General features: G+C 41.0%; 1 protein-coding gene across 1 annotated transcript in view; it reads right to left on the bottom strand.

Moving 5' to 3' along the window:
* Nucleotides 1-23,321, bottom strand: part of LOC129624247 (ATP-binding cassette sub-family C member 4-like) — a 177,193-nt gene that overhangs the window by 39,494 nt on the left and 114,378 nt on the right. The window contains 4 exon segments of the mRNA XM_055541908.1: nt 5,073-5,228; nt 15,980-16,162; nt 17,245-17,345; nt 23,046-23,156. Coding sequence (XP_055397883.1) covers nt 5,073-5,228; nt 15,980-16,162; nt 17,245-17,345; nt 23,046-23,156 — 551 coding nt within the window.

Below are 23,321 nucleotides of genomic sequence, written 5' to 3'. Positions count from 1 at the left end.
TGGACTGCAGCATTCCAGGCCTCCCTGTCCATCACCAACGCCCAGGGTTTACTCACACTCATGTCCATTGAGTCAGTGATGCCATACAACCAACTCATCCTCTGTTGTCCCCTTTCTCCTCCTGCCTTCAATCTTTCCCAGCATCAGGGTCTTTTCCAACGAGTTTGTTCTTCGCATCAGGTGGCCAAAGTATTGGAGTCTCAGCTTCAGCATCAGTCCTTCCAATGGATATTCAGAACTGATTTCCTTTAGGATTGACTGGTTGGATATCTTTACAGTCCAAGGGACTCTCAAGAGTCTTCTCCAACACAACAGTTCAAAAGCATCAATTCTTCAGCGTTCAGCTTTCTTCACAGTCGAACTTTCACATCCACACGTGACTTCTAGAAAAACCATAGCCTCAACTAGACAGACCTTTGTTGGCAAAGTAACGTCTCTGTTTTTTAATATGCTGTCTAGGTTGGTCATAATTTTTCTTCCAAGGAGTAAGCGTCTTTTAATTTCATGTCAGCAGTCACCATCTGCAGTGATTTTGGGGCCCCCCAAAATAAAGTCTGTCACTGTTTCCACTGTTTCCCCATCTATTTGCCATGAAGTGAGGATTCCACAAATGTTAGGAATTATTATTAATACTTGTGTAACTTACTGCTAAGCTGCTAAGTCGCTTCAGTCATGTCCAACTCTGTGCGACCCCATAGACGGGAGCCCACCCGTCCCCCATCCCTGGGATTCTCCAGGCAAGAACACTGGAGTGGGTTGCTATTTCCTTTTCCAATGCATGAAAGTGAAAAGTGAAAGTGAAGTCACTCAGTCGTGTCCGACTCCTAGAGACTCCATGGACTGCAGCCCACCAGGCCCCTCTGTCCATGGGATTTTCCAGGCAAGAGTACTGGAGTGGGGTGCCATCATCTTTTCCGCTTGTGTAACTTGTCAGAGCCTAAAACAAGCACTAGAGGAACAGAAATGAGAGATTCAGGCTCTGTCCTCTAGGAGAGGATAAAAATAGTCAAGAATGTGGGGAGAGCTGAGAAAAAATAAAAATGCCAGAGGTCTTCATCATGGACTGGAAAGTATGAGTGTGTATTCAGTGGTGGTCAGGAAAGAAGCTGCTGGGAGAGGAGCCACAAATCAAAATACTGAAACAAACAAACAAACAATATTCTCTCTTCTTACTCTTGGTAGAAAACATTAGATATATTACTCTGTTATGCTTTTTCACAAAATTCCTACTGTAGTTTTTTGTTGTTTTGGTTTGATTTGGTTTGTGCTTTATTCTTTGACTTAAATGGCAAAGAATCTGCCTGCAATGCGGGAGACCAGGGTTCATTCTCTGGGTCTCGAAAATCCCCTGAAGAAGGAAATGGCTGCCCACTTCAGAATTCTTGCCTGGAGAATTCCAGGGACAGAGAAGCCTTGTGGGCTACACTCCCTGGGGTCACTAAGAGTCAGACACAACTGAACAACTAACACTCTTTAAATTTATATAAATAATTTGGTTTATATTATAAACAATAAATATAAAGAAAATCACAATGAACCATAACAACATAAACAGAAATTAAAGAGCAAAGTCATTTCAGAACATGTTACTCTTTTTACTTATGTAGACTAATACCCAAAAGGCCAGTCCCCCAATCTATAGGAATAACAATAGTTACTATTGACTGAGCTTTCCCAAAAACCAAGCACAGGCCACGAACATTTCCTCACCAGTTACATCTTCACAACAAATTTGTGAAGCAGTAATTTGCAGATCTGGTTTAAGGAGGGGGAGGCTGAAACTTGAAAGCCGAGTGACTTCATCAAAGTCCTACAGCTGTATGAAGCAGAGCAGGAATAAAACTGTGGGTCACACTGACACTTGGTCTACACTCTTAAATATTCTACACCTGGCTGCCTCCTGAATGATTTCCTGGGAACTTTTACACATTGAAAGTTCTCTCCAAATTCTCTCTCTTTAATCAATCAACACTGCACCTTGGAGACAAATAAATATAAAATGGAAAAATAAATATTTGATGATCATTAACAACATGGATGGGAGAAGGCAATGGCACCCCACTCCAGTACTGTTGCCCGAAAAATCCCATGGATGGAGGAGCCTGGTGGGCTGCAGTCCATGGGGTCGCTAAGAGTCAGACACTACTGAGTGACTTCACTTTCACTTTCCACTTTCATGCATTGGAGAAGGAAATGGCAACCCACTCCAGTGTTCTTGTCTGGAGAATCCCATGGACAGAGAAGCCTGGTAGTCTGCAGTCCATGGGGTCACACAGAGTCGGACACGACTGAAGCAACTTGGCAGGCAGCAGCAACAACATGGATAGAAAGTTTAGCACTGTTTTATAAGCATGTTCTCTGGAGTGTGTATATAAGTGAAAGTGAAATCAGTCATGTCTGATTTGGACTGTAGCCCCACAGGCTCCTCTGTCCATGGAATACTCCAAGCAAGAATACTGGAGTGGGAAGCCATTTTCTTTTTCAGGGTATCTTACCGACCCAGGTATTGAATCCGGGTCTCCTGTATTGCAGGCAGATTCTTTACTGTCTGAGCCACCAGGGAAGCCCATAGAACATGCTCAAAAGTAGGGTGGAAACTTATGGAACAGAACCAAAACCTGGTGATGAAGGATGTTTAATCTTTTCTCAGATGTGTTTCCAAACATTACCTGCAGAGCCAAGACCATCTACCATTACTTCTTTATTTATAGAGTTCTTTTATGTATATAGCCACACAACCTTTTCCATTAAAAATAATGTGGAGCACATTTCTAAATACTTTCATCCAATGATACAAAAGGATTTTACAGACAGACCCATTATTTCTGCAAACTAATCTCATTTGGCACATTCCAAAATATAAAACTTGGTAATCTAAACTTATTCATTTTCTACTGTAACAACTAAGTTATGAATCTAATAGCCAGTGGGAATCTTTAAATACAGGCATTTTACATACTAAAAATTTCTTTCCATTTTTCCTAAAAAGGACATCTTTGAAAAAAATTTTAATTGTGGTCAAATATTAACACACAGAAAATTTACTAGCATAACCATTTTTAAGTAAACAGTTCAGTGGTATTAAATACATTCACATTGTTGTGAATCTGGATCACAACCATCCAGTCACAGATTCCTTTCATTTTGCAAAACTGAAACTCTGTACCCATTAAACAACAACTCTCCATTCCTTGCTCCTGGCAGCTCATGGCAACCATCACTCTACTTCCCATCTCCATGAATTGACTACTCTAGGTACTTCATATCGGTAGAATCATACAGCATTTGTCATTTGTGACTGGCCTATTTCATTAGCACAATGTCCTCAAGGTTCATCTGTGTTTTAGCATGTGTCAGAATTTCATTTTTTTAAGGCTGAATAGTACTTCATGGTATGTACATGTACTAGATTTTGCTAATCCATCCATCTGTCAATGGACCCCTGGGACCCTCAACCCTTAGGCTATTAAGAATAATTCTGCTATGAATATGCATCTCTTCAAGACTTCTTCAAGTATCTCTTCAAGATCTTTATTTCAATTATTTTGGGCTGAAATCCTAAAGGAGAATTGCTAGATCATATGACAATTCTATTTTTAAATCTTTTGAGCAACCACCATTCCCCGCCCCCCCCACAGTGGCTGAACCATTTTACATTCCTATCAGCAATGAGCAGGAATCTAATTTCTCTACAACCTTGCCAACACTTGTTATTATTTTTCTTTCTTTTTTGATAGTAGACATCTTAAGGGGTGTGAGGTGTAATCTCACTGTATTCTGAAAAGAATATCTTGATTTTAAAACTACTTATACTAATTCCAGGTATTTTAGAGGACAGGGGTAGGTAGCAACAGTTGTACTCAGTTGTAAGACTCAAATCCACACTCTCCTTCCCTTTGGGTACCATATTATATATGCTCCCTAATAAACAGGCATTCCAGAGCTCATTATACCCACATTCCAGGAATCACATTTGCCTGGTTCATTTTTCTCCTTTCCTGTCTGTGTTTCTCATTTCCTATGATGTCTGTGTTTTCCTGAGCTTCTCTGGAGAATTGTACAGTATTAAAAAAAAAAAAAAAACTCAAAACAAAAAATTGGTAAGTCTGTCAAAGCAAAGGGCAGGATGGCAGCTGAGGACACATAGGGCCTATGTTGCCCTTGGCTATGTACCTGGAGGACAGTAATTGCTCAGTAAATACTCATGGAATTATGTTGAGTGGATGAACCACAAGGAAAGACAGGCACTTCTACTGTGCATATAACCCAGTCTCCAGAACAATCTCTGAAAGTCATACTTTAAGAATCAGAAAAAAAAGAAAACAGACTCAGCACTCAGGAAGAGATGGCCAATTCAATGCTCCATCCTCACAGCATCTATGTTTTGGGTCTGTGTGAAGCACTTCACACTCACTTACCTATTTTGTCCTCACAACAGCTCCAGGGGTTTGTACTGCTAGCTGCCTTGTAAGAGAGAAAACTGAGGTGCACAGAGATGGAATTCTGAGTTCCATATTCTTCCTTACTTTTCTGTACTGATGCCCTGGTGAAAGTTACTTACTAATAGCCAAATTTTAAAAGTCTCTCCAAAGCATCTATATACCCTGAAATTCTCAAAGCCCCACAGTTTCCCAAAGCACCCTCCAGGGAGATAGTCACCTTTGAAAAGATGTCCTTGTTTCCAGAGCAAAATTCCTCCTGTAAGACACTTAAAATTCGTGTTTCCCTATAGGAATCTCTCCAGTGCTAAACAAATCATTAGTCCTTTTGTTCTCAGAATTATGTGGTTATCAGTGAATAAAACCATGAAACCTGAGGAACTCTAAGTCCAGAAATCTATCTCAGTAAGTCCTTAAATCACATGCAAACAAAACTAATGAATGAACAAAGAACCAAAACCTGGTGTCTGATGAAAGTGTCTGTTGAAAATACCTGCTGCTAAAAATATGCTTTATTGAGGGGGAAAAGGATTAATCATTTCATGTAACTTGAAAAAAAAATAATCAAATTAAAAACAAGTAAACTTGGGTGCCTTATTAAAAGAACATGTGAGAATGTTCTAATGTGCATACCTGAGGTGCAACTGACATACTCTTCCGTGAATGGTTAAGTCCAATATTGGTTGTCAAGATGTCATCAATCCAAATGCCACCTTCAGGTTCTGACAATCTAAAAAGTGCAGCAATAAGGGAACTTTTTCCAGCTCCTGTTCTTCCCACAATGCCAAGCTGTAAAGAGATACAGGAGAGATTAAGAATTAACAGGATGCAACAGACCTGGGAGAAATCCTGATTGTTGAAGATTAAATTGAAAAGTTCTATATAAACAGTAGTATATAAGTTTCTTAGTTATGGCACTGTTGACATTCTGGGCCAGATAATTCCTTGTTGAGGGATGGAGGGCTATACCGTATATTGTAGGATGTTGGTAGTAACCATGAACTCTACCCACTAGATACCAGAAGCATGCTCCAAATTGTGGCAATCAAAAATTTCAGACATTGACAGCTGTTCCCTGGTTAAGACACCCACTGGTTCCAAGAAGTTAAAGATGACAATCTGCTGGAGTGAAAATCCAGCAATCTCCTAAATGGTCCATAAGAAGTCAGCTTTTAAATTAACCTTATTCCTACTGCCCAAGTAATTTCAGCTTCAGAATTATGTGGCTAATTTTACAGAGATGTCAATAAGTCAAGTAAGAAGTATTATACATAAACAAGTGCTCACTTTCTCAGGGGTGTATTATTTAAGATAAAACTGGGTAGAAAAACTAAATCACTTTCTGATATTAAATATCTTAATTATGATCTATCTTGAAAGGAAACATCTTAAAATTATAAAATGCAGATCTCAGTGTCTTAAAAGACAGTGGCTAGTAGATAAAATGCACTTAATGAGATCAATGCCAACACAAACATTTGCTATTTATATGGAACATTTCATCAGAGCACTTCAAAAGGCATTTTATTAACAAATTAATACTTGGAATTGCACTTTGGAAAGATACATGTCAAGTGTCATGCTAGTCATTAAAACCAAAGCAGAGAGACATTAAGTGTACCAACAATAAGATTGGGGCTTTCCTGGTAGCTCAGCGGTAAGGAATACACCAGCCAGTGCAGGAGAATCGAATTCAATCCCAGGATCTGAAAGACCCCCTGGAGAAGGGAATGGCAACCCACTGCAGTACTCTTGCCTGGAGATTTCAATGGAAAGAGGAGCCTTGGCGGGCTACAGTCCATGGGGTCACAAAAGAGTCAGACATGACTTAGCGACTAAACAACAACAGGTTTAACAATAACTGCTGCTGCTGCTAAGTTGCTTCAGTCGTGTCCGACTCTGTGCGACCCCAGGCTCCCCCGTCCTTGGGATTCTCCAGGCAAGAACACTGGAGTGGGTTGCCATTTCCTTCTCCAATGCATGAAAGTGAAATGTGAAAGTGAAGTCGCTCAGTCGTGTCCGACTCCAAGCAACCCCATGGACTGCAGCCCACCAGGCTCCTCCGTCCATGGGATTTTCCAGGCAAGAGTACTGGAATGAGGTGCCATCACCTTCTCCGACAACAATAACAGTAAAAAATAAATATAGCACAGGTAGAATGCTGGTGAAGAATAAAACTGCATTCAAATATGTATGCTGAAATTTGCCCTTTGCTACCAATGAGCTAGCCCAACTGCAGATTCCTTGAAGGAAGCTTCCCAAGAAATGATTTCATCTCTATTTAGGAATCTGGAATTGATGAGGTTGTAAAGGCATGTTTTCCATCATTTGTAAATTAATTCATCCAAAATTTAAAACTCATGGCTTTAAACAGAGAAAAACTAAATCTTTCTGAGTACTATACTCAGAATGCTGGGAACTTTATATTTTATCATTTGAATACCTCTAAAGTTTCAAAACTTAGCCTGTAAAATCAATCATGACATTTCAAAAAAGAACTTATCTTTATAGAGATTAAATGTAAGAAAAGTGGTTTAGCAAATTTTATCTTACAAAGATAACACAATGTCTATAAAACATTTTGTACTTTATGTTAAGCCCTATTTTATATAATATAGATTGGCTATTCTCTGCACATAGGTAGATTGTAGTGTGTATATATGTGGTTCCTATGTTCTGTGTTGTGGCTAGATGGCATCATCATCTCGATGGGCATGAGTTCACGTAAGCTCTGGGAATTGGTGATGGACAGGGAAGCCTGGGGTTCTGCAATCCATGGGGACACAGTGCCGGACATGACTGAGCAACTGAACTGAACTGAACTGAACCGATGTTCTGTGTACAGGCAGGCCTCAAAGATATTTTGGATTTGGTTACAGGCCACCTCAATAATCAGGGTTTTCCAGGTGGCACAACAGTAAAGAATCTGCCTGCCAATGCAAGAAACACAGATTTGATCCCTGGGTTGGGAAGATTCCCTGGAGAAGGAAATGGCAACCCTGTCCAGTTTCCTGCTTGGGAAATCCCATGGACAGAGGAGCCTGGTGAGCTATAGTCCACGAGGTCACAAAGAGTCAGATATGATCAAGTGACTGAGCACACACACACACCTAAATAACATAAATATCACACAAAAAAGGAAGTTACATGAACTTTTTTGTTTCTCTTTGCAAATAAAAGTTATATTTAGGGGCTTCCTTGGTGGCTCAGTGGTAAAGAATCCATCTATCAATGCAGGGGACACAGGTTTGATCCCTGATGCTGGAAGAATCCACATGATGCAGAGCAACTAAGCCCATGTACCACAGTGACTGAAGCCTGCCGGGGTCCAGCCCCGGCTGATCCAGGCTATTCGAAGTGGGGACGGCGTCGGTGAGGATCAGGATACAATAGCTTCATTTAGATATTAATTAGAGATATAAAGAGTAATAGAATGAGGATAGCTCAGTAGGAAAATTCAGTGGAGAAAAGAGGCTGAGTAGCTTGGTTTACACCGGAGACCAATAAAACTTCAAGACAAGAAGGATGCTTGGGGCTGGTGCACTGGGACGACCCAGAGGGATGGAATGGGGAGGGAGGAGGGAGGAGGGTTCAAGATGGGGAACACATGTATACCTGTGGCGGATTCATTTTGATATTTGGCAAAACTAATACAGTTATGTAAAGTTTAAAAATAAAATAAAATTAAAAAAAAAAAAAAAAAAAGAAGAAGTTTGCACCACTTACGTAGGCCGCAGGCGTCCTTCTGTTCTCCCGAAGGAGAGGAGACACTGAGGCCTCCCCGGTCGGATCTTAGAAGCCCAGGCATAATTAGTAAGCATGGTGGGTTCTGCGCTCCAGATAGAGACTCAGCCAGAATTTGAGAGAGAGAGAGACATGCGGAGACCAGTCTTTCGAGGAACTGATCCCAATTCTTTATTTTCCATGGTCTACTTTTATACACTGAGATGTTATGCAAAAGTCACACGGGGTCAGCAGTCCTGACTTTTATCAAACTCAGGTGCTTCATACAAATGTATACAGAGGTCTTAGGGGTGTTACATCATCTTCTGGCCAGGGGGCCTGCTGACAATTTATGACCCTCTCCTTGTGACAGCGGTCAGTCAACCAGGACACTTATTTCTCCAGGGGTGATTATTCTTAAAACAGACGCCACTCAAATAAAGTTACATTCCTATAGGGTGAGGGTGTAGTGGGTTTTAGTTAAGGAAAGAATTTACTTAGCCTAAGGTCTAACGTGATTAATATCAAAGGTTAATACTTATCTCTTCTATATATTCATTAATGTGTTTAAGGGCAGGGGATATGGAGACTTAGCAACAAACATTGGCTCAACAAATGAAAAACCCTTCACCAATACAATTTCTAATCAGCCCATTATACTTATACTAATAGCTTTCTAACTTTTCTAAGGAACCTGTTTTTAGAAGGTTTAAAGCATCTTGTGCCTCTCACGGTTGGGAGGCTGTGAGCAATCACATGTGGCCGGACAAGCCTGTCAGGCAGGCCAGAGAACCTTCTGAGGAGTTTGTAGGTTAAAACCCTTGTCACGCCCAGGAGTTTTTATTAACTGGGGCACTAGGTTAACTCCTTCTCCAAAAGAGGTGGTGGGGGACAGCCCCCCGTAAAGTCAGAGGTGTAGGTGCGAGCATAAAGTAGTAAAGCAGGCAGGCTCTGGTTATGGGGGTAGATGCTCGAGGATTTCCAGGGGGACTCCTGAGGCTCGATCCCACCTTTGCGTATGTCGAGCCTCCTTCCTCATGACCTTTGCCATGGGCGGAGTGCCTCACACCGGCCCCCAACAGAAGCCTACATGTCCTAAAGCCAGGGAGCCAAAAGAAGAGAAGCCACTGCCATGAGAAGGCTATGCACTGCAACTGGAAAATAGCCCCTGCTCACTGCAACTAGAGAAAAAGTGAGCATCAACAAAGAACCAGTATAAACAAAAAATAAATAAAATTATTTTTTAAAGTTATGTTTCTACTATATTGTAGTCTACTAAGTACACAATAGCATTATGTATATAAAAAATGTTCATACCTTAATTTTCAAATAATTTATTTCTAAAAGAATGCTAACCATCATCTAAGGCTTTATCAGGTAGTAACACTAAAGTGAAAGAGATGACTTAAAACTAAATATTAAAAAATTAAAATCATGTCATGCAGCCCCATTCAGTTCAGTTCAGTCACTCAGTTGTATCTGACTCTTTGTGACCCCATGGACTGCAGCACGCCAGGCTTCCATGTCCATCAACAACTCCCGGAGCTTATACAAACTCATGTCCATCAAGTCAGTGATGCCATCCAACCATTTCATCTTCTGTCATCCCCTTTTCCCGCCTTCAATCTTTCCCAGCATCAGGGTCTTTTCAAAAGAGTCAGTTCTTCACATCAGGTGGCCAAAGTATTGGAGTTGCAGCTTCAGTATCACTCTTTCCAATGAACAGTCAGGACTGTTTTCCTTTAGGATTGACTGGTTGGGACTCCTTGCAGTCCTAGGGACTCTCAAGAGTCTTCTCTAACACCACAGTTCAAAAGCACCAGTTCTTCAGCGCTCAGCTTTCTTTATAGTTCATCTCTCACATCCATACATGACTCCTGGAAAAACCATAGCTTTGGCTAGAAGGACCTTTGTTGGCAAAATAATGTCTCTGCTTTTTAATATGCTATCTAGGTTGGTCATAGCTTTTCTTCCAAAGAGTAAGAGTATTTTAATTTCATGACAGCAGTAACCATCTGCAGTGATTTTGGAGCCCACCCCCCCCCACCCCCCGCAAAAATAGTCTCTCACTGTTTTCACTGTTTCCCCATCTATTTTCTATGAAGTGATGGGACCAGATGCCATGATCTTGATTTTCTGAATGTGGAGTTTTAAGACAAATTTTTCACTCTCCTCTTGCACTTTCATCAAGAAGCTCTCTTGTTTTTCTTCACTTTCTGCCATAAGGGTGGTGTCATCTGCATATCTGAGGTTATTGATATTTCTCCTGACAGTCTTAATTCCAGCTTGTGCTTCATCCAATCCAGAATTCCCTGCATGATGTACTCTGAATATAAGTTAAATAAGCAGGGTGACAATATACAGCCTTGACATACTCCTTTCCCTATTTGGAACCAGTCTGTGTTTCATGTCCAGTTCTAACTGTTGCTTCTTGACCTGCATGTAGGTTTCTCAAGAGGCAGGTCAGGTGGTCTGGTGTTCCCATCTGTTTAAGAATTTTGCAGTTTGTTGTGATCCACACAGTCAAAGGCTTTGGCATAGTCAATAGAGCAGAAATAGATGTTTTTCTGGAACTCTCTTGCTTTTTCAATGATCCAACGGTTGTTGGCAGCTTGATCTCTGGTTCCTTTGCCCTTTTAAAATCCAGCTTGAACATCTGGAAGTTCTCGGTTCATGTACTGTTGAAGCCTGGCTTGGAGAACTTCGAGCATTACTTTGCTAGCATGCGAGATGAGTGCAATCGTGTGGTAGTCTGAACATTCTTTGGCATTGCCTTTCTTTGGGATTGGAATGAAAACTGACCTTTTCCAGTCCTGTGGCCACCGTTGAGTTTGTGGCCACTTCCTGAGTAACCAGGAAGCTTAGGGTGCTATTTACCTCATTTGGGGTCTTATTTTTACTAGCTGTTTATTCCATGAATTCAAATCCTATTTGTATCCACTACATTTTCCTCTTTACTCTAATTCCCATGAATTGAGGCAAAGGAGGCAAGGACAAAAAGAGAATAAAGCCCAATTTCTGCTAGGCTGGGCTTCCCTTGTGGCTCAGATGGTAAGGAATCTGCCTGCAATGCAAGAGATCCGTGTTCCATGCCTGGGATCTCCAGAAGATCCCCTGGAGAAGAAAATGGCAACCCACTCCAGTATTGTTACCTGGAAAATTCCATGGACACAGGAACCTGGTGGGCTAAAGTCCATGGAGTCACAAAGAGTTGGACATGACTGAGTGACTTCCTCTTTTCTGCTAGGCTGGCTCACTCCCTTGTTCCCCCACCCAACAGCAGCCTCTCTCAATCAAATCCAAAACAAAAGGGGTGTCTTAGAGTAACAGGACCTGGGACATGTGAGCAGAGAGGGAACCTGGGATGTACACAGGTGGAATGAAATTACTTCATGAATCTACTGCCTGGGTATCATCTTCAAACACAGAAACGAAGCTAATGGTGATACTTTGGGTGAATCAAGACACAGATCAAAAGTCTAGTTACTTTTTTCTGGAATTGAGCTGCAGGAGTTGCTTGTATATTTTTGAGATTAGTTCTTTGTCAGTTGCTTCATTTGCTATTACTTTCTACCATTCTGAAGCCTGTCTTTTCACCTTGCTTATAGTTTCCTTTGTTGTGCACAAGCTTTTAATTTTAATTAGGCCTCATTTGTTTATGTTTGCTTTTATTTCCAATATTCTGGGAGGTGGGTCATAGAAGATCCTGCTGTGATTTATGTCGGAGAGTGTTTTGCCTATGTTCTCCTCTAAGAGTTTTATAGTTTCTGGTCTTATGTTTATCTCTTTAATCCATTTTGAGTTTATTTTTGTGTATGGTGTTAGAAAGTGTTCTAGTTTCATTCTTTTACATGTGGTTGACCAGTTTTCCCAGCACCACTTGTGAAAGAGATTGTCTTTTCTCCATTGTATATTCTTGCCTCCTTTTTCAAAGATAAGGTGTCCATAGGTGCGTGGATTTATCTCTGGGCTTTCTATTTTGTTCCATTGATCTATATTTCTGTCTTTGTGCCAGTACCATACTGTCTTGATGACTGTGGCTTTGTAGTAGAGCCTGAAGTCAGGCAGGTTGACTCCTCCAGTTCCATTCTTCTTTCTCAAGATGGCTTTGGCTATTTGAGGTTTTTTGTATTTCCATACAAATTGTGAAATTATTTGTTCTAGCTCTGTGAAAAATACCGTTGGTAGCTTGACAGGGATTGCATTGAATCTATAAATTGCTTTGGGTAGTATACTCATTTTCACTATATTGCTGGGCATACAGACTGAGGAAACCAGAACTGAAAGAGACAAGTGTACCCCAGTGTTCATCGCAGCACTTTTTATAATAGCCAGGACATGGAAGCAACCTAGATGTCCATCAGCAGATGAATGGATAAGAAAGCTGTGGTACATATACACAATGGAGTATTACTCAGCCATTAAAAAGAATATATTTGAATTATTTCTAATGAGGTGGTTGAAACTGGAGTCTATTATACAGAGTGAAGTAAGCCAGAAGGAAAAACACCAATACAGTATACTAATGCATGTATATGGAATTTAGAAAGATGGTAATGACAACCCTGTATGCGAGACAGCAAAAGAGACACAGATGTATAGAACAGTCTTTTGGACTCTGTGGGAGAGGGAGAGGGTGGGTTGATTCGGGAGAATGGCACTGAAACATGTATAATAGCATATAAGAAACGAATCACCAGTCCAGGTTCGATACAGGATGCTTGGGGCTGTGCACTGGGATGACCCGGAGGGATGGTATGGGGATGGAGGTGGGAGGGGGGTTCAGGATGGGGAACATGTGTATGCCCGTGGCAGATTCATGTTGATGTGTGGCAGAACCAATACAATATTGTAAAGTGATTAGCTTCCAATTAAAATAAACAAATTTAAATTAAAAAAACAAACAAAAAAAAGTCAAGTTACTGCAGTTATTAATTCAGTCTCCAAATTCGTTTTGCCCGCAAACATTGTATAATTTCAATAATCCTATGATTTTCAGATTTTAAGAAGGAAAAATAAGAATCTGTTATGCTCCTAAGTTGTACTATCGAGTTTCTTAGATAATTAATATTTTATGGCTTTTTATGGGAAAATTTAAGACAAGTGCAAGTTAACAGAATTATATTTACAACAAGAAATCTGACAGACACATTGAGAGTAATCTTACATCACCTATAGGCCTCTCAGGGACAGGACTATGTCAAGAGATGTGGTGAATGTTTTCCTGACACAGCAGTTCATCTTCTTGACTTACAAAGGAACCAGAAATAATTAGGAGGGAGCGTTTGCCATTTGACAAACTGAAGCTGCTGCCTGGGTATTATTTGGGTAATAAGTTTAATATTTATTTTCATGTCTCAAGGGTTTCATTCATTAAATTACTATACATTAAATTACATACATTAAGCTATAGTTCACTAGATAGGTCTGTGGTAGAAAGAGTTTTAAAGAGCAGTTCTTGCTTCAGTTGTTCACCCAGCTGTCATGTGTATGCTCTGGTTCCTGGTTTCTCACACCTGTATGTTACTCACTCACCTTCGCAGCCAGCAGTCCCTCAGCACCCTCTGTGTGCCCTGCAGAAAGCCACTTTCTGGGGAACAAAGATGAAACTGAGGTGCTCCCTGATTTTAAAAAGTTTCAAGGTAGTGTGAGATACAGACCCCAAACTACAAAGCATGCCATAGGTGCTATCTTTTATTTTAATTATGATAAACTTCACATAACATAAAATTTAACTACTTAACCATTTTTAAGTGGACACTTTGGTGTTCAGTACATTCACATTGTTGTGCAACCAAGCTCCAGAATTTTTCTGCCTCATAAAACTGAAATTCTTACCCATTAAACAAACAACTCCCCATCCCCCATCCCCCAGTCCCTGTAGACCACCATCCTACTTCCTGTTTTCTTGAATTTGACTACTCTAGGAACCTCACATGGAGAAGGCAATGGCACCCCACTCCAGTACTCTTGCTTGGAAAATCCCATGGGTGGAGGAGCCTGGTAGGCTGTAGTCCATGGGGTCGCTAAGAGTTGGGCACGACTGAGCGACTTCACTTTCACTTTTTACTTTCATTCATTGGAGAAGGAAATGGCAACCCACTCCAGTATTCTTGTCTGGAGAATCCCAGGGACAGAGGAGCTTAGTGGGCTGCCGTCTATGGGGTAGCACAGAGTTGGACACGACTGAAGTGACTTAGCAGCAGCAGCAGGAACCTCACATAAGTGGAATGAGGGTATTCGTTCCTTTTATGTCTGGCTGCTTGTCATTTAGCAAGATGTCACCAAGGTTTATTCATAGGTCAGAATTTTCTTACTTTTTAACACTGAATAATATTTTGGTAAGGATTTAGTTGCTTCTAAGTTCTGGCTGCTATGAACACAAGTGTACTGTAAATGTTACCTTAATATATATAAGGCACTGAGGACAAATTGAGGGCCTCACAGAGGCAGATACTTTAGTCAATCAGAAAATTAGGAGACTTTTACCAGCCAGATGATGAGGAGAAGGGTCTCTGAGATAGAGCGGCAGCATGCACACTGGAAGTGGGAGGAGGTGGTGCTTTGGGAGAACCTACATGCAACCCACATGCAGCAGTGTGCATGTCAGGAGATATCCTGGCTGGAGAGGTAGGTGGAGGAGAGCTTCCTACCACCTTGTCTGTTCTGGTTTCATCTCTTCTTCAAGACTCTACCCTGGTCCAGGCCAAGGGCCTCAAGCTAAGTGTGAAAAGAACACTGCTAGCAGACATGGATTGGAGAAGGCAGTGGCACCCCACTCCAGTACTTTTTCATGGAAAATCCCATGGATGGAGGAGCCTGGTAGGCTGCAATCCATGGGGTCGAGAAGAGTCAGACACGACTGAGTGGCTTCACTTTCACTTTTCACTTTCACACATTGGAGAAGGAAATGGCAACCCGTTCCAGTGTTCTTGCCTGGAGAATCCCAGGGATGGTGGAGCCTGGTGGGCTGCTGTCTATGGGGTAGCACAGAGTCAGACACGACTGAAGTGACTTAGCAGCAGCAGCAGCAGCAGACATGGATACTGGCAGGACCAGGCCACAAGCCTCTCTGCTGCCTTCCATGTGCATCTTCCCCTGTTCCCTTCAATTTGCTTGCAGAGACTTTGAGTGAGTCTCTGGGCCCTGACTCTATGGGGGGCTCTGGTTCCTTACTACTGACTTATCATGATTCTGGGCTCTTCTCTGGTGACTACAGGGTCACCCCACAGCCCCTGTGGGAGTGGACATAGGTCTGCACTGTTTCTAGAAGCAACTCACCCAGGCCAGTAAGGATCAGATCGGTGCTAAAGAACGGAGCAATCTCTCAGGGGAGGGCAGGGGGATGGCAGCTAAGTGTGGGTGAGTGGAAGAAAAGTCTACAGAAACAGCCAAGGGACAGAGGAGGAGGTTACAACCAGAGGACATCATGGTAGGAAGAGGAGATTTCAGACATACAAAGGTGACAGGATGGAAAGAAAGGTAATATTGGAGAGTTAGGGACAGGGAGCCAAGGCTGGTTCTTAGACTTCAAATATAAAAATCAGATGAAACATATTGTATCCTGGGTCAGCTTAAGTTCTAGCTTTGGGGCCGAGGGCCACCAGTCACCATGAGGGAGCTCATGATACAGGGAAAGAAATGCTGGAATCCTCATTCCATGATCAGTTTCCAAGAAAAATTCACCTGCCATATCACTGATCTAATCTGCATCCACAGAGGAATGAAGAGTCCCCATAACACAACAAGGAAGCCAAGAACAAAGACAGTGCTAAATCTTTAGCTAGATTTTAAAGAGGCAGATGGCTTAAACAAACCTTTTGTCCTGAGTCAATGCATGCTCTCAGGTCCTTCAATATCAGACGCCCATATGAGCTGTGCCTGAAGTTAACATTATGAAAGACAATCTTTCCTTCACGGAGCAGGTAGGGTGGCATATGTTCCCAGGGCTCTTCTTTCTTAAGGTCTGTATATTCAGTAACCCTTTCTACTGAAATCATCTGAAACACATATGACATCACATCAGTTAATATCAGAGGGTCTTGTTTATGGATGTTCAGAGACTATAAATGAAATATTCTGCTTTTATGTATTTATATCTACTTTTACATGGTTAAGAATATCTCAGGTCTTAATACCACAAAGTATAGAAGTAGGAGTTTGATATAGTCTTTGATGATTTGCAAACTTGTTCATCATCTTATAAAACTTTCACTTACAGCTATTTCCTTCAACATGATAGTAAAACTGAAAGAATTAGAAAAATGAATGGTAAGATTTTATTGATCTGCTTTTCATACTTGAATGAAACAAACAAGAGAATTTTGTCACAGAAAAGAATATTTATGGATACCAATCAGTAATGTATAGCTACAGAAGGGCCACATGTTATAGATAACAGAACTGGATGGTCATCAAACCTCCATTTAATTATTAATCACTTACTACTCTATTAGAAGAGAGAAATGGAAAGATTTCATTTCTATTGTTTTTCTCACTTTAGGAGAAGGTGCAAATATTTGTAAAGTATATAACTTACATATTGATTAAGGCATCTTAAACATCCATACCTCCATAATTTTGAGAGCACATTCTGAGAGGGAGCTTATCCTACCAGAAAGAAGAGCTGCCAGCAAATTCAGGTGTTCAACACACACAAGAATAAATGCTAAAATGGGGGAGGGCTGATGAGTGAACATATTAATTAAATAAACCTCAAAACACTGATTTTTTTTCTTTTACCAAAAATGAGGACTTACCCATTAAGAAACAAAGATAAGCAAGCTGCTAAGAAATTAGCTTATATTCTAAGATTTCAGAACTTTCATCCTATAGAGACATTTATTATACTAGAGGACAGTTTGTGATGAATATAAAACTTTCTGACATGCATACATAAGACTGAGAAAAGATGTATATATTTTATTTTACATTAACTTTAAACAGATGGAGGAGAATGCAAAAAAAAACTTTGTTAACTATGATGTAAAAATAATCGTTTTCTATTTTACAGAAGAATTGCTTTATGCCATTTAACAGCAAAGAAACTTGAAAAGGCTAAGAATGGAAAGATAAACATCACCATATTCTCCACCTCGGCACTTTGCTTGACGCACCACTGGAACATCCCTGTGAGTGTGACGGTGAGTGACAGCGCCAGGCCAACCTGCCCGAGATCCAAAGCTAAATTAGGAAGAAAAGGAATCAAGTCAGTCTCCTTCTCAACCCCTCCTGCAGCTCCTTCTGTCACCTTATGAACAAGACTCCTTTATTTTTATGATTTTTATTGCAGTATAGTTGATTTACAAAGCCGTGTTAGTTTCAGGTGTACAGTAAAGTTAATTAGCCAGACATATACATATAATCCAGGCTTTCCTGGTAACTCAACTGGTAAAGCATCCACCTACAATTCAGGAGACTCCAGTTCAATTCCTTGGTCGGGAAGATCCCCTGGAGAAGGGATAGGCTATCCACGACAGTACTCTAGGGCTTCCCTGGTGGCTCGGACGGTAAAGAATCTGCCTGCAATGTGGGAGACCTGGGTTCAGTCCTTGGGTTGGGAAGACCCCCTGGAGAAGGGCATGGCAACCCACTCCAGTATTCTTGCCTGGAGAATCCCCATGGACAGAGGAGCCTGGTGGGCTACAGTCCATGGGGTTGCAAAGAGTCGGATAGGACTAAGCACAACAGCACAGCATACATATAATCTATTCTTTTTAAAGAATTTACCCATTTATGTCATTACCGAGTATTTAAATAGAGTTCCCTGTGCTATACAGTAGGTCCTTTTTAATTATCTATTTTATATAGTAGTGAGAAGACTCCTTTATTATATTTAAATCATTTGCATGTAATAATAGTATTACTCATAATATTACTTCTGTTGAGTGAGACAGTAAAAAAAAAAAAACAATAAGACAGTAAAAAAACAGAGAGACAGTAATATAGTTAAAAAAAAATATATATTATGAGGGACTTCTCTGGTGGTCCAATAGCTAAGACTCTGAGCTCCCATTGCAGGGGGCCTGGGTTCAGTCCCTGATCAGGGAACTAGATTCTACATGCCACAACTAAGAATTCACATGCTGCAACTAAAGCCCTGTATGTCACAACTAAGACTGAAGATCCCACATGCCCCAACTAAGATCAAGTACAGCCAAATAAATAAGTAAATTTTTATAAAATATTAGGAACTTAGAAAGAATTAATAAAGTTGTTGTTCAGTTGCTCAGTCATGTCCAACTATTTGCAACCCCAGGGACTGCAGCACGCCAGGCTTTCCTGTCCATCACCAACCCCCGGAGCTTGCTCAAACTCATGTCCTTTGAGCCAGTGATGCGATCCAACCATCTCATCCTCTGTAGTAACCTTCTCCTACTGCCTTCAATCTTTCTCAGCATCAAGATCTTTTCTAATGAGTCAGGCCTTCACATCAGGTGACCAAAGTATTGGAGCTTCAGTATCAGTTCTTCCAATAAATATTCAGGACTGATTTCCTTTAGGATGGAGTGGCTTGATCTCCTTGCAGTCCAAGGGACTCGCCAACACCACAGTTCAAAAGCACCAGTCCTTTGGTACTCATCATTCTTTATGGTTCACCTTATACAGACCTTTTTCGGCAAAGTAATGTCTCTGCTTTTTAATATGCTGTCCAGGACTGTCATCGAAAAAGCAAGAGAGTTCCAAAAAAACATCTATTTCTGCTTTATTGACTATGCCAAAGCCTTTGATTGTGTGGATCACAATAAACTGCTGAAAATTCTGAAAGAGATGGGAATACCAGACCACCTGACCTGCCTCTTGAGAAAATTATATTCAGGTCAGGAAGCAACAGTTAGAACTGGACATGGAACAACAGACTGGTTCCAAATAGGAAAAGGAGTACGTCAAGGCTGTATATTGTCACCCTGCTTATTTAACTTATATGCAGAGTACATCATGAGAAACGCTGGGCTGGAAGAAACACAAGCTGGAATCAAGATTGCCAGGAGAAATACCAGTAACTTCAGATACACAGATGACACCACCCTTATGGCAGAAAATGAAGAGGAACTAAAAAGCCTCTTGGTGAAAGTGAAAGAGGAGAGTGAAAAAGTTGGCTTAAAGCTCAACATTCAGAAAATTAAGATCATGGCATCTGGTCCCATCACTTCATGGGAAATAGATGGGGAAACAGTGGAAACAGTGTTAGACTTTATTTTTTGGGGCTCCAAAATCACTGCAGATGGTGATTTCAGCCATGAAATTAAAAGACACTTACTCCTTGGAAGGAAAGTTATGACCAACCTAGATAGCATATTCAAAAGCAGAGGCATTACTTTGCCAATAAAGGTCCATCTAGTCAAGGCTATGGTCTTTCCAGTGGTCACATATGGATGTGAGAGTTGGACTGTGAAGGAAGCTGAGCGCTGAAGAATTGATGCTTTTGAACTGTGGTGTTGGAGAAGACTCTTGAGAGTCCCTTGGACTTCAAGGAGATCCAACCAGTCCATTCTAAAGGAGATCAGTCCTGGGTGCTCATTGGAAGGATAGATGCTAAAGCTCCAATACTTTGGCCACCTCATGTGAAGAGTTGACTCATTGGAAAAGACCCTGATGCTGGGAGGCATTGGGGGCAGGAGGAGAAGGGGATGACAGAGGATGAGATGCCTGGATGGCATCACTGACTCAATGGACATGAGTTTGAGTAAACTCAGGGAGTTGGTGATGGACAGGGAGGCCTGGCATGCTACAGTTCATGGGGTCGCAAAGAGTCGGACATGACTGAGCAGCTGAACTGAACTGAACTAGTGTTTTCATAGCTTTTCTTCCAAGGAGCAAGTGTCTTTTAATTGAATGGATGAAGTTACAATCTGCAGTGATTTTGGAGCCCAAGAAAATAAAGACTGTCACTGTTTTGATGTTTCCCCATCTATTTGCCATGAAGTCCATCCTAAAGGAGATCAGTCCTGGGTGTTCATTGAAAGGACTGATGTTGAAGCTGAAACTCCAACACTTTGGCCATCTGATGCAAAGAGCTGACTCATTTGAAAAGACCCTGATGCTGGAAAAGATCGAGGGCAGGAGGAGAAGGGGACGACAGAGGATGAGATGGTTGGATGGCATCACTGACTCAATGGACATGTTTTGGGTAGTCTCCGGCAGTTGGTGATGGACAAGGAGGCCTGGCGTGCTGTGGTTTATGGGGTCGCAAAGAGTCAGACATGACTGACCGATTGAACTGAACTGAACTGAACTGATGGGACCAGATGTGATGATTTTTTTTTTTTTTTTGAATGTTGAGTTTTAAGCCAGCTTTTTCACTCTCCTCAAAAGGCCTTCATGTTCATCAAAAGGCTCTTTAGTTTTTCTTCACTTTCTGCCATAAAGGTGGTGTCATCTGCATATCTGAAGTTATTGATATATCTTCCTGCAATCTTGATTCCAGTTTGTGCCTCAATCATACACTTCACATGATGAACTCTGCATATAAGTTAAATAAGTAGGGGGACAATATACAGCCTTGACATGCTTCTTCCCCAGTTGTTAACCAGTCTGTTGTTCCATATCCAGTTCTAACTGTTGCTTCCTGACCTGCATACAGTTTTCACAGGAGGCAGGTAAGGTGGTCTGATATTCCTGTCTCTTTAAGAACTTTCCAGTTTTTTGTGATCCACACAGACAAAGGCTTTAGCATAGTCAATGAAGCAGAAGTAGATGTGTTTCTGGAACTCTCTTGCCTTTTCAATGATCCAACGGATGTTGGCAATTTGTTCTCTGGTTCCTCTGCCTTTTCTAAATCCAGTTTGAACATCTGGAAATTCTTGGTTCATGTTCTGTTGAAGCCTAACTTGGAGCATTTTGAGTATTACTTTGCTAGCGTGTGAGATGAGTGCAATTGTGTGGTAGTTTGAACATTCTTTGGGATTGGAATAAAAACTGACCTTTTCCAGTCCAGACCAGTGGCCACTGCTGAGTTTTCCAAATTTGCTGGCATTTGAGTGAAGCACTTTCACAGCATCATTGTTTAGGATTTGAAACAGCTGAGCTAGAATTCATTGCCTCCATTAGCTTTGTTGGTAGTGATGCTTCCTAAGGCCCACGTGACTTCACACTCCAGGATGTCTGGCTCTAGGTGAGTAATCAGGTCCTTGTGATTTTCTGGGTCATGAAGATCTTTTTTGTATAGTTGTTCTATGTATTCTTGCCACCTCTTCTTAATATCTTCTGCTAGGTCCGTACTATTTCTGTCCTTTATTGTGCCCATATTTGCATGATATATCCCCTTGGTATCTCTAATTTTCTTGAAGAGATTGCTAGTCTTTCCCATTCTATTGTTCTCCTCTATTTCTTTTCACTGATCACTTAGGAAGGGTTTCTTATCTCTCCTTGCTATTCTTTGGAACTCTGCATTCAGATGGATGTATCTTTCCTTTTCTGCTTTGCCTTTCACTTCTCTTCTTTTCTCAGCTAATTGTAAGGCCTCCTCAGACAACCATTTCACCTTGTTGCTTTTCTTTCACTTGGTGATGGTTTTGTTCACACCTCCTCTACAGTGTTACAAACATCTGTTCATAGTTCTTCAGGCACTCTATCATATCTAAATCCTTGAATCTATTTGTCACTTCTACTGTATGATCTTAAGAGGTTTGATTTAGGTCATACCTGAATAGCCTAGTGGTTTTCCCTACTTTCTTCAATTTAAGTGTGAATTTGGCAATAAGGAGTTCATGATCTGAGCCACAGTCAGCTCCCAGTCTTGTTTTTGCTGACTTCAAACTAATGTCCATTGAGTCAGTGATGCTGTCTAACCATATCATCCTCTGCCACCCTCTTCTCCTCTGGTCTTCAGTCTTTCCCAGCATCAGGGTCTTTTCAAATGAGTCAGTTCTTCTCATCAGGTGGCCAAAGCATTGGAGCTTAAGCTTCAGCATCAGTCCTTCCAATGAGTATTCAGGAATGATTTCCTTAAGATTGACTGGCTTGATCTCCTTGAAGTCCAAGGGACTCTCAAGAGTCTTCTCCAACAACACAGTTCAAAAGCATCAATTCTTCAGCACTCAGCTTTCTTTATGGTCCAAAAAGATGACTGAGGCTCTGGATACTCCTGAAGTCTGTCACCTCACTCTGGGAAATGTTAACTAACTCCCCATGGTGGAAAACTATCTTAATCATAATAATTCTAATTGTTCTTTTTTTACTGTTTGCTCCCTGCATCTGTAACTGTATAACTGGATTTGTTTCTAACCATCTGAAAGCTTTTAAGTTGCAAATGGTTTTCCAGGCTCCTATGAGTGTCACAGCCTCCTCCATCTATTACTTGGGGCCCCTAGAGGGTGTAAATCAACTATACCCCAATAGAACTTAAAAGAATGGTCCATGTGAGCCAAAGCAGGGGCCCAAGGCACCACAGGTCTGCCAGAGCAGGCACTTCATACCTGGTCTTTGCTCCTAAAGGTTCCAAAAGCCAAAAAGAAAAATTCTTTTCTAATTATTTGAAGTATTAATTAAAATGAAAAGTACTAAAAAAAAAGAGAGAGATACATGTCCCCCAATGTTCATGGGATATAGAAAAAAGAATCTTTAAAAAAATGGACACATGTATAACAGATTCACCTGGCAGTATACCTGAAGCTAACACAACATCATAAATCAACCATACGCCAATCAAAAAAATTTTAAAGGGTCTCAACAGGGACCTACTGTAAATAAATAAATGGAAAAAAAGACACAAATGACTTCACATGGAGCACACTGCACACAAATGGACTCACATGCTGCAAACACTTTAATACAATTCATTACAACCAAAGAATATATATTAGACAAGATGGCAAGAGTTTAATAACTACAACCAAAGCTATAAACCATAAATATACCACAAATATGCACATCTGTACTTACTTTCTACCAGAATCAGGGCCCCAAAGGCAACAACAGTGACAAAGATGGCACATATGACATCCAGATACACAGCGAGCCATCGGGACGTCGTCAAAAGCAGGAACCAAGCCTCTGGATTTGTGATGTAATATGCATAGTACATAAACAGAAAAACCATGTTAGCTGCTTCTCAGTAGGGAGAGCATTTTTCTCAGTTGAGCATTTTACACAAGGTAGAGCAGCAAAGTTACACACCCAAAGAAACTAAAGATTCCAGAAAACTAGGTTCTAACACAA

Source organism: Bubalus kerabau, chromosome 12 (genome assembly GCF_029407905.1).
Source record: "Bubalus kerabau isolate K-KA32 ecotype Philippines breed swamp buffalo chromosome 12, PCC_UOA_SB_1v2, whole genome shotgun sequence".
NCBI lineage: Eukaryota > Metazoa > Chordata > Mammalia > Artiodactyla > Bovidae > Bubalus > Bubalus kerabau.
The sequence above is the reverse complement of the archived record's forward strand: the minus strand, read 5'-3'. Positions and strand labels throughout refer to the sequence as shown.